At 51.2% G+C, this 15,734-nt stretch overlaps 1 protein-coding gene across 6 annotated transcripts in view; it reads left to right on the forward strand.

Annotated features, from left to right (window-relative positions):
• Positions 1–15,734, forward strand: part of TGFB2 (transforming growth factor beta 2) — a 129,172-nt gene that overhangs the window by 18,217 nt on the left and 95,221 nt on the right. Inside the window, exon 1 of one of the 6 annotated variants that reach the window (XM_021064297.1) lies at positions 3,427–3,645. The exons of 4 other annotated variants lie outside the window; for them this stretch is intronic. In XM_021064297.1, coding sequence (XP_020919956.1) covers positions 3,438–3,645 — 208 coding nt within the window. In that variant the 5' untranslated portion in view covers positions 3,427–3,437. Of the gene's footprint in view, positions 1–3,426; positions 3,646–12,140; positions 14,868–15,734 lie in introns of those variants that run through there. One more of the 6 variants, XM_021064296.1, reaches the window with a different exon arrangement.

A 15,734-nucleotide genomic window follows, 5' to 3' on the forward strand; every position in this document is an offset into this window, starting at 1 on the left:
ACGCATTTTCGCATCCTCTTGGATAATCTTCCTACACGGCGGATCAATTTCCCTTTCCTCTTTCATCCTCGCAAGCCGGTGGGCGGGGAGGGCGGCCTCCCCCAGCTCTGGGCCCCCCGACACGCCTTCCCACTTGGGGTTACTGCCGGTCGTTGAATGGCTGTGCGTTTCCCTCTTTCTTTGGTGAGAAAACACTGGGAACCCACCCTGCTCCTCCCGAGCCTGGGAAAACCAGGAGGGCCCGGGAGGGTGAGGAAGAGGAGCCAGTGCACGGCTTCCCGGACGGTGGGAGGCTCTCGCGCCCCACCCAGCTTCCCGCCTGGGAGAAAACCCCGCCGACCCTTCCAGACCTTCCAGGCAAGACTGCTGAGCAGTGGGGCTCTGCAATTTTTTTCTTTTCTTTCTTTCTTTTTTTTTTTTTTTTTGGTCTCTGTTCTTAGAAATAGTAATTGAGTAAAAATGTAAGTGAGCGGGTGCCAGGGGCAGACATCCAGGGTCAGGGTGAAATTTCTCCATGCTGAGTGTGATTCTGAACACTCGTTAAGTGGAGGCCGGCCTGTGCCAAGCAGCTCCAGGGCCGTCCCTGTCACCTTGCGTGAACCGCCTCTCCACTCCAGGGAGATGTCAGGAGCGGCCGCAGCGAGTGCGCGGGGCCCGTGGCGCCTCTGGCTTTCCTCGCTCCGTCTCCACCCTGGCTGGAGTGATCACGGCGTGTCCTGACACTGATGCTGGGACTGGCAGCGCCAACGCTAGATGTAAAGTCCCCGGAGGAAGAAAGGGTCCCTGCTCCTCGCAGCCCACGTGGCTGCAGCGTCATTTCTCTTCCTTTCCGTTCGCTGTCCCCCCAGATGGAGGTTAGGGGCAGGTTGGGTGTGAGAGTCCAGATGTCATCTAAGCTGTAAGAATCCAGAAGGGCAGCGGGAAAGAAGTCTCTGAAGGAAATGGGTTGAAAGTCACGAAGGTGACCTCAGCTTCGTTTGTTTGTTTTGTGAGTATTTACTGAGTGTGATGCTTTCAATGAGCTTGATTAAAATGTAAAGATTGGGAGTTCCCGTTCTGGCTCAGAGGGTTAAGAACACAACTAGTGTCCGGGAGGATACAGGTTCCATCTCTGGCCTCCATCTGTGGGTTAAGGATCCAGTGTTACTGGAAGCTGCAGCGTAGATTGCTGATGTGGCTCAGATCAGGTGTTGCCATGGCTGTGGTGTAGGCTGCAGCTGCAGCTCCAATTTGACCCCAGCCCAGAAACCTCCATATGCCACAGGTGCGGCCCTAAAAACAAAACAGATTTAACCATGGGCTTCTCAAAGGATGGCCTGCATGTGTATGTCCCAAAGGGTCACAGAAAGCAGATTTCCAGCCTTTCTCACACCTGCAGAGGCAGAATCACTGGGGTGGGGGTGGGTGAGGGGCACCAAAGAGTCTGAGCCTTTAAGAGGCAGCGCAGGTGAGTCTGACCTCACTAGGCTGAGGCTCGGATGTCCCCTTCTGCCCATCTGTTTACTCAAAGTCCTTCAGCAGGAAGGATTTGGATCCAGCAGGGCCATCGTCTGATCCCGTGGTCCCTCCAGGGTGAGACCCTGAATCCACAGCATGGCTGAGTTCTCACCCTGCGTTTGCTGTGTCCCCAGATGCTTACACATCTTCCGGTAGATCAGATGTCTGCCCTGCATATGCCCTGCTCACCATCCGCCACGTGAGCGTGCGAGCAGGTGAATGCTCCCACGGGGGCGGGGTGTGGCTGCTGGTCTGCAGGTTGCACGTGGGGGTGAGAACACGCAGCTGTGGCTCCGAAGGGGTGTTTCAAAATGAATGTATGATGTGTGAGCGCCATGTAACTGACCATGTCTGTGTCGGTGTATAACACGGAATTCACCGAGGTGGTGATTGGTCGAAGCACTGCTGACCTCTTCATGGCCTGAACCCTGTTCTGAGACATTCCATGGGGTTAGGGTCTGGCCAACAGGGGGATGTAAATGCTACAGTCTCAGCCAGACGCAGCTCCAAGGCACTGCAGCGTGCTCTTTCCAGATAGTGTTTTTCTCCAGCGAAGGTACGAGAGAGCAGGTGAAAATCTGACCCAGATATTAGAAAGAAAACTTAATAATTAATCACTTGGTATTTTCTCTGTGCCACGCTGGACTTCCTGATATGTGGAGGTTTTTTGGAACCATCGGTGTTTTGAGTCCAACCTCTGGAGGGGTTTTGACCATCGAACTGCAGAAACAACCTGTTCTCCTACATGGTCTGTATCACTAAATACAACAAAACAAAACAACCCAATTTTTTAGAATAAACTTGCCCGGAGATTGCCCTGTGCCCAAAGTGGTTCCCAGTTATTTCTGCCAGTTTGAGAACCAGCTTGTTGGCAGGGTGGCGAAGGGCAAATGTAACAGTCAACTAACACCAGAGAAAGAGGGGAACCACCTCCAGTGGTTGCTCTGTAACCACCCTAGGATCGTACTCCTCAGGCTTAGTAGCCACTAGAAAACACCGAGTTTAAAAGACTGATGTGACGAGACCTCTTCTCACTTGGCAGATTTAATCGATGGGGGGACGAAAGCATTTACTATTGAAAATGCGGAAAGAATGACTGGTGGTATTCATTCTACCTCCCACCCGCCTCCCACTGAAAGGGCTCTACATTCACCGCAAATGTAGATCCGGCTTTAAGGGAAATGCCAAAAGCACACGGGGATCATGGGAGGACGGCAAAGTGAGGACGAGCCCTGCTGATGATACACTCGCCGACTCCACGGTGCTCGGTGCTCGGGGGCTGCTCTGGAGCAGGCGTCCGTCTAGACCACTCGTGGTGCCATCAGTGAATCAAACAGCAGGAAACTTTGCCCCTAGGGAGCTCCACCTTTTGGAGAAAAAAGCTACACACTGGATGTAAAAAATGCTCACATTTGATCAGTGTTGTAGGGGAGAAAAGAAGGGCGGCATTGGGGGATGGAAACGTGAGTAGCATGTTTTTTTATTCGTGTAGAGCCGATTTACAGTATTGTGCCAATTTCTGCTGGACAGCAAAGCGCCCCAGTCACACACACACACACACACACACACACACACACACACACTCCCCTTCTTGTATCATCTTCCATCGTGGTCTATCCTGAGAGACTGGATCGAGTTCCCAGTGCTGTACAGCAGGACCTCATTGCTTATCCATGACCATGAGTTGCCATTTTAAGTGGGCTGGGTGTGGAAGGGCTGGTTAAGAGGGTGACATTTAAGCAGAGAGTTGAAGGAGGTCAGAGGACAGCCTGGGACCACGTGACGAAGAGCATTTCTGGCAGAGGGAGCATTTCTGGCCCGCGCTGCTCAAGGATTCACAAAAGCATCCTAGGAGCTGAGCTCAGAGGGAGAACGACAGTCAGGTAGCGCCTGGGAGGCCCTCGGAAAGCCTGTGGCTTTTCCTTGAATAAAATGAGGAGATGGGTGGTTTTAACCAGGCCGTGGCATTGAGAATGGAGCACAGGGGACCGAGGCGGGAACAGGAAGTCCCAGGAGTCTGTCTTTGTCATGCGTTGGAAAGGCTCCTGGCGGCTGCATTCCCAGCTGAAACTGCACCAAGAATTTCCAGCAGCCCTGTGCCCTGTACGGGCTCTTTCGCTGGCAGATGGGTTTGCGGGGAGGCTGCAGGTGGGTTCTGCGTGTAGAAGATGTTTGGGCTTTTTCTCGATCGTTTTCAGTGAATTCTTTGGAGCTATTGGCATCCACCCCTTCCTTTCTGGGAAGAAGCTCTCTGTGCACCGTTGCGTGGAGGAGCATAACCTCTTGGCTCTCCCGTCTTGTGCTGACAAGGGTGGAACGGCAGCTGTTGGGGTCGTGCTTGCTGTGGCTCCTCGTCATGGCTACCCTCCATTCAGTGGCCAGGGACCCTAGGCATTAAACTCAGGGCACCGCGGCTGGCCTGGGAGAAGGACAGTCTGCCTCTCCCTGTGTGATGTGGAGCCTGGGGCTCGGAAGAATCTTTGGATCTGTCCAGCTGTGCCTAGAGTCTTTGCCTAAACTGTGGAATGAGGTCATAAGCCAGGGAATTTGGAAAACTGTGTCTCTTATCAGACAAAAAGCATTTCTGTTGGACGAGAGTTTGCTTTCTAACTTTTCAGTTTTGAACAGCAAGACTTTACACTGGGATGCAAAGCCCTGATTCGTTGATCCATCTGGACAGGAGGTGTCTATTGACTCTACCGTGTGCCAGGTGCTAGCTGAGGTCTGCAGGTGGATGGAGGAATGGAGCAGAGTCGTGTCTTGAGGAGTCTCCAGCTCAGTGAGGAGGAGGTCAGGCAGACCAGACCAATTGACCAAAGCTGAGAAACTGAGGCCACAGGGTTGATGATAAGTTAGGGTCTGAGGGTCAGAGGCGTTGCTGAACCTGCTTTAGAGAGGTCACGGAGGGCTTCGTGGAGGAGGTGGTATTCGCTGCTTAAAAAGATGACTTTGGAGATGGTAGTTTGGCAGTCACCCAGGAGCAGTAGGAAACGGCTTCTGTTTTCTGGAAGGAGAAGATTTGCCCTTTCGTGGCACGTTCTTCCTCTGTGCGCTCGCCTGACTCCCATCTTGATAATCATGAAACAGCTGGAGCACTTAGTGTATGCAGTCTTTGCAAAATGTGGGTGGAGAGTTCCCGCTGTGGCTCAGCAGAAGCCTATCTGACTAGGATCCATGAGGATGCAGATTCAATCCCTGGCGCTGCTCAGTGGGTTAAGAATCCAGCGTTGCGTGAGCTGTGGTGTAGGTTGCGGATGCAGCTCGGGTCCCAAGTTGCTGTCGCTGTGGCATAGGCTGGTGGCTATAGGTCCAATTCAGCCCCTACCCTGGGAACCTCCATATGCCTCGGGCGCAGCCCTAGGAAAAAAAAGAAAGAAAGAAAAAAATGGGTGCGTTCCGACAGGAGACTCACTTTGAAATTCTGAGGCTTGAGAGCAGGGCAAGGTCATGAGATCAAGGGTTTGTCATTCGGTTGACATGGTGGCATAGACAGTTATTGCTCCATGATGTGCTGTGGGAGAACGGGACTCAGGAGAATGGCCTTATCATACAAGCTCAAGGTCACTAGAGCTTTTTTCTTCACCTCCAGGGAGCAGCATCAAGACCAAGCTCCTGCTCCCTTCTCTGGATCTGTGGCTTGACTGCGTCACTGTGGGCCCAAGGCTGAGGGAGCAGGTCTAACCTGGGCATGCTGACCTCCCACCTAGACCTCAGGGGAGGGGGCCGTGCTGCCCACTGGCAGTCCATCGGCCAAGCCCGATTTCCTAGGACAGGAGGGGGCACAAGAATGGGTCCATGGGACGGCAGGCCCAGGGAGAAGGACAGAGACCACCTTTGGAACAGATGATACGGTCAGTCTGCCACAGCGCAGGTGGAGGAGTGTGCGGAAAAGAGGGAGACTTCATCCATCTGGATAACTTCCTATGTTGGAGTTCCCATGGTGGTGCCGCGGAAAGGAATCTGACTAGCAACCATGAGGTTGCGGGTTCGATCCCTGGCCTCGCTCCGTGGGTCGGGGACCCAGCGTTGCCTTGAGCTGGGCCATTGCCATGAGCGGTGGTGTAGGTGGCAGATGTGGCTCAGATCGTCTGTGGCTGTGGCTGTGGCGCAGGCTGGCAGCTGTCGCTCCAATTCACTCCTAGCCCCGGAACCTCCATACGCCGCAGGTGCGGCCCTAAAAAGCAAAACCAACCAACCAAACAAAAAACTTCTTATGTTGTGGGTATAGCGTGATCAGGTTCACCCCGTTGCTCTATCTGAGGAATTTTGAGGCACTTTATGATGGCCGTTTACTGAATAGTTAGCTTGGCTTTATATGACACGTCGGTGTTGTCCTCCGTTTTTATAGATGACCTGTCCCCCCAACAGAGGTGTCTCTTTGGTGTCAGAGGCACAGTTGGTTGAGCTAGGTTTCAGAAGCGAGTCCTGACGTGTTACATGAAATATTTGTGTGCCAGGGAAGCTCAGGCTTACCTCCAAAACATGTAGTCACCTCCTGTAGCCCTAGGGGCTCAGGTTGCCACCACGGTCCTGACATGCCTGGCCGTGTCTGGTAAAGGCTCTTCGCAGCCAGGATCCAGGCTAAGTTTCCACAAAACTATACATCTATAGATGCTTCCCTGTTTGCTAAAGAGACCTTGACTTTCCTATTTCTTAGCGCTCCTGTGTGAGTTCCATGCCAGTGTAGGGGTTTAAACATCATGTGTCCTGTGGCTCCCTAGAACTCTGTTTAACCTGAACCTTCATCTTCTGACAAGGACCCATCAGGTAGCTGGCTTAGACTCGGGGTCCTTCCTGCGGAGTCCAGTGAGAAAACCGAGAATGACCCCACCCGGCCTGGGGCATCTCCTGCGTGCGGGCTGTCAACCCGGGGCAGCCACGCTTCTGCTCTGACCGCTCAGAGCATGCTGGGTACCTCCCTGCTCCCAAGTTCAGCATCATCTCTGCAGCCTGTTCTTAGCAGCAGCAGATGCTGAGCTTCTGCATCCTGCTGTTGGGGTCAGCGGTGGGAAAGAGCAGGGAAAAAAAAAAAAAATGAAAGCATTGTTTTGCACATGGCTGGACATCTGTATTTCTGAATTGCCCTGTTATGTGTATGATGCAACTGCTGGAGCTGTTTTGCTGAATGTGAACTTTGTTCGCCGACTGGACTCTAAATTGGTTTTGGATCCTTGTGAAATCTAAACGGTCAGACCATATTTTTCTAATCTCCCGTTGGATGGGATCTCTGCTCTGAAGTGGAGCTGACTCGTATGTGTTCGCCTCCGCAGCAGGGGTTGCTTCTCTATTTTCCTGTCGGCGCTGCTTGTTTTCTCAAGGCTGCCACTTACCTCGATGCTTGTGCGAATTCAGGGGAGCAGGAGGGGAGCTCCCTGCGGAACCGCAGCCACTGTGGCTTCAGGGATGGTTTACTCGAGTGTGACCCTTAGCGAGAGAGTAACAACTAAGCAGGGGGAGCACCACAACCAGCTCACCCACAGGCACGCCGGTTCCACGGCCCTTCTAGAAACCACCGACCCCAGGGCTGTGTTCTCCTCAGAAGCTCTGGCGCTGAGACTCGCCACTCACCGTGATGAGAATCCCCTGGGAGAGATTTCACACACCTTCAGGCTGGGGTCCACCTCCAGAAATTCGGATTCAGCTGTTCTAGGATGGGACCTGGCAGCTTTGGTTTCAAAAAGCTCCCCAGGGGATTCGAATGTGCAGCCAGATTTGAGAATCTCTGTTTTGGGGGTTTATGTAGCTTTTGCTACTATGGGTTTTTGTTTGTTTGTTTGTTTTGTTTTTGTTTTTTTTTGGTCTGGCTATCTGTGTTAGAATATGAACGAGTTTCTGCATGAAGAAAAGGCATAGGAGTTCCTGCTGTGGTGCACCAAGTTAAGGATCTGGCGTTGTCTCTGTGGTAGCATGGGTTCAATTCCCAGCTCAGCGCAGTAGGTTAAGGACCTGGTGTTGCAGCAGCTGTGGCATAGGTTGCAGCTGTGGCTCAGATTTTTTTTTTTTTTAGAGATGTTTATTCCCTTATAGTTGATTGACAGTGTTCTGTCACTTTCTACTGGACAGCAAAGTGACCCAGTCATACATACACACACATATTCTTTTCCTCACATTATCCTGCCATCACAAGTGACTAGATAGAGTTCCCTGTGCTGTACAGCAGGATCTCATTGCTTATTCACTCCAAAGGCAATAGTTGGCATCTATTAATCCCAAACTCCCAGTCCATCCCACTCCCCCCCCCCTTGGCAACCACGAGTCTGTTCTCCGTGTCCCTGACATTTTTTTCCTGTGAAAGGTTCATTTGTGCATATATTAGATTCCAGATATAAGTGATATCCTATGGTACTTGTCTTTCTGACTCACTTCACTTGGTATGAGAGTCTCTCGTTCCATCCATGTTGCTGTAAATGGCATTAATTTCATTCTTTTTGATGGCCGAGTAGTATTCCACTGTGTGTATATACCAGGTCTTCTTACTCCATTCATCTGTTGATGGACATTTCCGTTGTTTCCACATCTTGGCTATTGTGAAGTGTGCTGCCGCGAACATATGGGCGCATGTATCTTTTTCAGTGAAAGTTTTATCTGGATACATGCCCAGGAGTGGGATTGCTGGGTCATATGGTGGTTCTCTATTTAGTTTTCGGAGGTACCTCCATGCTGTTTTCCATAGTGGTTGTTGTGGCTCAGATTTGATCCCTGGCCGGGAACTTCCATATGTCACAAGTGCAGCTAAAAAAAAAAAAAAAAAAATCAGAAAAGAAAATATGTATATCTGGGCAGGGGTGTTGCTAGATGAAGAGGGTAGGTGGATTCCGTTCTTAGTAAAATAAGATGAATAATAATGAGACCAGTCGCTGTCAGCTCTTGAATGCTTGTGTCAGCACTGTGCTCATCTTTCTCTCGGCCCTGTTGGATGAACGCACTTGTCACTCTGCCTTGTACAGATCAGGGAACTGAGGCTTACAGACTTCAGGTCATTTTCCTACAGTCGCATAACAGACAAGGGGCAGAGCCAGAACTCGAACTTGGTCTCTCTGGCTCCAGCCACTCCCCTAAGATGATAAACTGAAATAGAAACAAGACGATCTGGGGAGACGAGTTGAGGTGTCGGAAAAGGAGAATTACCGGGTGAAAATAATACGTAACTGTGTTTTAAGAAGGTCCTTCTTTTCTGAAAAAGGGGAAAAGGTATGTTTGGATATCTTTCTTTTTTTCTATTCTTTCTTTTTAGGGCCGCACCCACCACATATGGAAGTTCCCAGGCTAGGGGCGGAATCAGAGCTGCCGCTGCCGGCCCACACCACAGCCACAGCAAGGTGGGATCCGAGCCACATCTGCAACCTACACAACAGCTCCACAGCTCACGGCAACACAGGATCCTTAACCCACTGAGCAAGGCCAGGGATGGAACCCGCATCCTCATGGATGCTAGTCGGGTTCATTATTGTTGAGCCACAAGGGGAACTCCTCTTTATTTCTTTTAAGTCCAGTGATGCTCTCCTAAAAATCTATGGAAATTCAAGGCAGGCAGCAGATCCCCAGGGCTTTACTGGTTTGGGAATTAGGCAGCGGCTTCCGAATTAGCTCATCTCTGTTCTCTCTGTTCCCTGTTTGAGGAATAGGAATAGTGTCTTACATGAACCTGGACGAAGTATGGTGCAACCTAAGGTGACTCACTTGTCCACACTGGGTCATCATGGCATGTGCGATGTAAAATCCTGGTGGTTTTCATTCTGCCCCCTGGATAGGAACAACTTTCTTCTTTTTTTTTTTTTTTTTTTTTTTTTTTTTTTGCAGGCAAGTATATCCGAGTTCTTACTCAAACTATTGCATTAATCCTTTAATGCCTATTACAAGATCAGAATGGGCCCTAGAAATTCTGTCTCCACTTCTTGGCCGACCTATATGTCCACCATACACGTCAAGAACATTGCAGATGGAGGCGCCCAGTAAATACTTGTTAAATGAGGGAGTGAATGAATTTTGCAAAGATGGACCATAATAGACATTGCACCTTGCATAGTGGTAGCACTTTTTAAGAAACGAGCAGGGGCTGAGTCCACTGGTCTTTTGTGCTTCTCCATGAGGCGCTTGGTCTGTTAGTCTGCTCCTAATTTTCACCTGCGGGAACTTTTTGTACACCAAGCAGAGCAGTGTTAAAAGGGATAAAAAAGTCTCGTTATCACCCACCTCTGCTTATCTCAGCCTTGATGAAGGGAATGGTTGTTTTTTTTTTCTTCACTCTCAGTAGCATTTTCTAGGTTTTAAGTGAGGAAGGATCCCAGGGCCCAGGAAGAGCAGGAGAGAAGCTCCTTGCCAGCCCAGGTGGAAGTCCAGCCCGACTTTGATGCCTTCTTGCCACGGGGACTCCTGGATTAGCCTCTGCTCCCTCTGCGAGCTGGACCCACTGTCCCTGGCATTCCAAAGGGACAGTCGCTGCCTGTGTTCGCTCAGCCAGACAGCACAAGGATTCTGAGGACTCTTCTTGTCTTGATCTCATTTCTGCTTGAAACTTTAACATATGCAGGCTGCACCAGAATGACTCTTAAACTACTCTCTGGGTCGTGTAGGAGGGCTTGGATTACTACTACAGCCTTTCAGCATTTTTTTTTTTTTATTGCTAAATATCTAACAGGCTGAGCAGAGGAAATTCAAGTCTAACCCTGGAGGGACCCCTGTTTAGTCATCTGTCTAGACAGACGGGTTCATATAATGGGCCTCTCTGTTTCTCTTGCTTTGTTATAACAGACGGTGGTCCTTTCAGCTTTGCGAGGATGTCAACCTTTGGTGTTTTTTTTTTTTTTTTTTTTTTTTTTTGATCCCAGCCTCTGTTGATAAGCCAAGAAAGTGACTCACACATGAGCCAAAGATGACTCTGAAGTGTCACACTATTAAGTGTCTGTGATATCATAGGAAATACAGCACAGGAAATTTCACTGGGGAGAGCTTAAGAGAGAGAAAAGGATGCTTATAAACGGGGGGCTTGCTGGAGCTCCCTCTGTGGCTCAGCAGGTAAAGAACCTGACGTAATATCCGGGAGGATAGGGGTTCGATCCCTGGCCTCACTCAGTGGGTTAAGGATCTGGCATTGCTGTGGGCTGTGGTGTAGGTTGCAGATGCGGCTCAGATCTGGCGTGGCTGTGTCTGTGGTGTAGGCCGGCAGCTGCAGCTCCAGTTCAACCCCTAGCCTGGGAGCATCCATATGCTAAGGGTGCAGCCCTAAAAAGACAAAAAAATAAATAAAATAAAATGAGAATTCATTTTTTAAAATATGATTCTTCATACTTAAAAAAAAAAAAAAAGAAAGAAAGAAATTAGGAGTCCCTTGGTGGCTTAGAGGCTTAAGCACCTGGTGTGCCACTGCTGTGGCTTGGGTCCCTGCTATGGCATGGGTTCCGTCCCTGGCCTGGGAACTTCTGCATACCACAGACACAGCCAAAAATGTTTTTAAAGAAATTACCACATGAGAAGACCTTGCGTGGGGTAGGGAGTGGATACACGTTTTTATTCATTCATTCCTTTCCCGGTTCTTGGTGAAGACTTTCACTTTCTCACTTTTGCCTTTGAGAATGACAGAAGACCAGACGTTGCAGCCCACGTTTTTAGCATCAAGTTGCCGTACGTTGAGATGAGCCAGCGATATACATTTTCAAAACAGTGGAAAGCAGTACCGCTTTCCGTTAGAGGAAAATTGCGTTGAAGGCTTCGTTTAAAAACTGGTACAAGCCAGCCGGGCAGAGCGACGTCTCTGTCTTCTCGGAACTCGCCTAAAAGGACTCGGGCGTTCGCCATTGCCTCTGCCCCTACTGGGTGCATCTTTCTCCCTTGTTATTTCTCTTTAATCCCTGCCTGGATCGTCCCTGAAAACAAGGGTGCGAGAAATAGTGCTGGGTTCCATGTAACTGAGGACCAGGGCTGGCTGCCTGGGTCACACCGTTGGGTAGAAAATGAGGAGCTGGTGGCTGGATGCCTCCTGGAAGGGCCGGTCCCTGCGGCCTGGAGGAAGGCACTGGGGTCACGTGACAGGGGTCCACGCGGAGGGACCGTGTTTCTGGTTACGTCACATCGAATTGGCCACGCTCCTCCTTTGCGCCTCAGTTTCTTAGCTTCCATCAAAATGGGATCATCGGGAGTTCCCGCTGTGGCTCAGTGGGTTAAGAACCGGACTTGTGTCCATGAGGATGTGGGTTCGATCCGCGGCCTCTCTCCGTGGGTTAAAGATCCTGCGTTGCTGTGGCTGTGGTGCAGGCTGGCAGCTGTTGCTCCGATTTGCCCCCTAGCCTGGGAACCTCCATATGCCGTGGGTGTGGCCCTTCAAATCAATAAAAGAAGGGGGGGCATAATCATGGGGGGGGCAGGTGACAGATGACCTTTGCTCCTCAAAACTCGTCGTGTTGCTTCTGTTACTGTTCTTTTTTACTCTTTTTATTGTTATCGTTACAGCTGCCCTGCCCTCATGTGGCTTGTGGCCTATTTGTGACGACAGGTGTGGACACCCAGGGGCTTACACAAAACACAACAATAAGAGGTGGCTGAGCGGTACTTACAAGCCAAGCCAGTGGTAACACAAAGACAAGGCGATGCGTTAATGAAAGCCCAGGGGCCGTGGGGGTCCCCGAGCAGGGGCGAGCCATGGCCTCAGTGTGCAGAGGGAGGTGGGGAACTCGGGGGCTCCCCGAGCTGTGAGAGGACGGAAGGCAGTGCCGTCTGGGCCGAGAGCAAAGCTTTGTGCAGCGTGTACAGCTGCCCTGGGTTTCTGTCACCTCAGTCCCGTTAGGACGCAGCGCCTTGGTGGCTTCGGAGACCGTGTGTCTGAGTCATGTCTCTTTCAATACGACTGCACGCAATAAAAAAGCCCAGTAAAATGCGGTTAACCACAGAGACACCCCCCCAGCCCACCCCCAGCACTGGATTCGGTGGGTTTGCTGCCCTCCTCCCCCTCATCGCCTCTGTATTGAGAGAGGCTTGTGCTCCTTCTTGTCCCAGGAACACAGAGTCCCATGCTGTGCCCCTGTGTCGGAGAGCTGGCCCCACGCCTGAGCCCTGGCCACCCGTCCTGTCCTGTACCTTGGGGGGCTGAGCCAGGGAGAAACTCGGCCCAGGGTCCTGGGTGTCAGGGGCCTCCCGAGGGTGTGGCCTGAGGTCCCAGAAGGCCTGACAGTGAGAAACCTCACTCTCCCTCTTTCCGAGACCACGCTGGCTTCCTCCTGTGTCCTCTGTGAGGTGACATCTCCTGCTGAGAAGAGCCCCCCACCCCCCTGTCACCTGCTTGGTTTTCCTTCTTGTTTACACTGAGGGGACCCGAGGCAGTGGCTGGAGTGTGGGTACGCAGGGAGGCCAGAGGGGAGGAGAGGAGAGGAGGGGGACAGACAGACAGGTGAGCAAAGGACGGACAGCCTTCGCCGGCTGGCTGGTTGGACTTGGCCGTGACCTGTGGAAGTGGCACCTTCCTGGGCCAGCGAAGCCAGCAGAGTCACCTGTCATCCCGAAGTCCCTGGAATGTGACCTCCCATCACCTACCAGGGATGCTGCCCTCATTCTTACCTGCAGTTGTCAAAGACCAAGAGAATGGGCTCTATTTTCTTTTCTTTTTTTAATATAATGATTTTTATTTTTTTCCATTGTAGCTGGTTTACAGTGTTCTGTCAGTTTTCTACTGTATAGCATGGTGACCCAGTCACACCTACATGTTCTGGATCCTTAGGAAAATGTGGTACCTTTCTTTGTCCCCGCTGAAGGCTCCAGGTCAGCTTTTGTATTTTTTTCTCAAGGTTTCCATGTGGCAAGAGGTTTTATTTAAAAGTGCTGAGGTTAGATATTTTATTTGGCGAGTAAGAGGAAGCCATTTGAAAATGGCAACCTTCGAGTTCCCACTGTGGCTCAGCAGCTTAAGAACCTGACAAAGTGTCTGTGGGGATGCGGGTTCGATCCTGGCCTCGCTCAGAGGGTTACGGATCCACCATTGCCACAAGGTGCCGTGTAGGTCGCAGAGGCAGCTCAGATCTGGTGTTGCCGTGGCTGTGGTTTAGACCGGCAGCTGCAGCTCCAATTTGATGCCTAGCCTGGGAATTTCCATGCTGTAGGTTTGGCCCTAAAAAGAAAAGAAAACGGTATCTTTTTTTTGTTGTTGTTCTCTTAACTGAGGGAAGTTGGGACGTTCAGGCCTGAGGTCTGAATCAGCGAAGGTCAAAGTTTAAGTCACAGGCCGTGATATAATCTGGTTCTACCACTTTCCTCTATGGGCTTCTAGTTAACGGAGAAAGGGAGACCTAAACGTGTCGAAACACACTTAACTTCTTCTACGGGTGGGGGTGGGGCTGGGGGGACCTGTTACCTTTTGCTAAGGATCTAGATCCGGTTTCTTTTATTCACACTTGGTATTAGGTCCATAACAACAATAGCAACCACGTAATTATTGTTACTTTATCTATGTAGGGCATTTTCTACCCTGGGGATTCGCCTAAGCGCTTTAGGGATAATAATTCATTTGATCCTGGCAATAGGTAGGTGGTATTATTTTCTCCATCACACAGGAGGAAACCAAGGCACAGAGAGAGATGAAATCACTGCCCAGATCAATGGCTAATAAGTGCAAGTGCCAGGACACTCCCTCGGCCAAAGTTGCCACTGTCCTCATTACTCACTGCCATTCATTGAAGCTTGAGTGGATCCCAGGACACAGAAGCAGCAGCAGCGCAGTTGTCACGGTTAAGGGCACACACCCCGGAATGAAAATTGCTTAGGCCTGTTCGTTTGGTGGAAGGCAGTCTGTCCCGAAAGCCGAATCCACCTGGCCCACAATAGAGAGATCGTTTATGTATCAGAAACCTGTGTGGTGCAGACAACGCAGTGCTTTTTTGGGTCCAAACGGAGAAGAATGCCAGCTCCTCTTCAGATGGCTTTTTTTTTTTTCCTTTTTTTAAAAGAACCCCTTTGATTAGCAAACAGTACAAATGTTTATAGAGCTGGAGGATTTTTAAGATCTTTATTTGAATTGCACAAAGCAGCCAAATGTAGCTGGGCCCTGGGCTGCAGCCTGTATGCATCCAGAGGCCAAGAAGCAACCGTGCTCCGCCTAGGATGCCGAGCATTCCAGACCTGTTACCTTGCAAGTGTAATATTTACCAGATTTTCGCTCCATCTGGAGATGAAGAGCAGAGCTGCCCGGTGTGGGGGCGGGTCAGGCTGCTGGGAAAGGGTGCGCGGTGCCCAGAGGAGTCGCCGAAGGAGCAGGGAGCTGGGAAGGCGCACGCAGGTCTGCCAGCCCCGAGCCCCCGTGCAGGCAACGTGGAATCTGGGAGACAGCAGCAGGGGCCACGAGGCGCGGGTGCTGGGTGCGTGGGCAGCGTGTACCAGGCGGCGTGCAGGTGCTCTTGCTTTCATGCTCCTCGTTCATCCTCAGCACTCGAGGCAGTAGATGCTGCCCTGTTCCGTTCTTATAGGCGGGGAAATGCAGTTTAGAGAGCTCGGCGGGCTGCCCTAGTGCTCTTCGTTATTTCTGCTCCAGACCTGTCTTTATTTTCCTGTTAGTCAAAGCTGGTTTGGAGCAAGGGGTGAGGTGGCCCTGCAAGGCAAAGCATTCCCTGAAGCCTCGGTGGGTTCCCACTTCCTCTGACCTTCCAGCCACCCTCCCATTTTACAGATGAGGAAACTGAGGCCTGAAAAAGTTAAGAGAGGGGCCGGAGGCCAGCTGATCCGTGGCAAAGCCAGAGCCGAATCTGGGTCTGCCGAGCCTCAACCCGTCAACCCCCTCTTGTTAACAACGCGATGTCGTCATCAGGCACCAGCGCCAAGACGACGAACAAAACCCCATCTGAAAACTCTGGACCAGCGCGGCTCTCTGTGCTCTTTCTAACGAGAAGGGGCTGGAGGCCCCGTTCCAGGCAGTCTGTCTTGAACCCTGTATGTCACTAAACGGAGCTGGTAAACGAGATAATGTCAATAGGACTGTGAGTGGGGGTGTGTGCGTGTTGGGGGGGGGTGTGTCTGTGTGTGTCCACACACACAGAGAGGCAGCCGTAGGCTGGAACAGGGGAGAGTTATTTCCAAATTGGAGAGCTCAGCCGTTGTCAGAGCCGCACGCAGGTAATGAAGCGTATTTTACTTTCATCGTCACTTCATCCGAGGGTAAATAGCGACAGGAGCCCCAGGGTGAGCAGGAGAGGCGGTGAAGCCTGCCTCCAGCTCTTCCTGCTCTTCCAGGATGGGGCTGCCCCCGGGACCCTCAGCATAGA

This window comes from Sus scrofa, chromosome 10 (genome assembly GCF_000003025.6).
Source record: "Sus scrofa isolate TJ Tabasco breed Duroc chromosome 10, Sscrofa11.1, whole genome shotgun sequence".
Taxonomy (NCBI): domain Eukaryota; kingdom Metazoa; phylum Chordata; class Mammalia; order Artiodactyla; family Suidae; genus Sus; species Sus scrofa.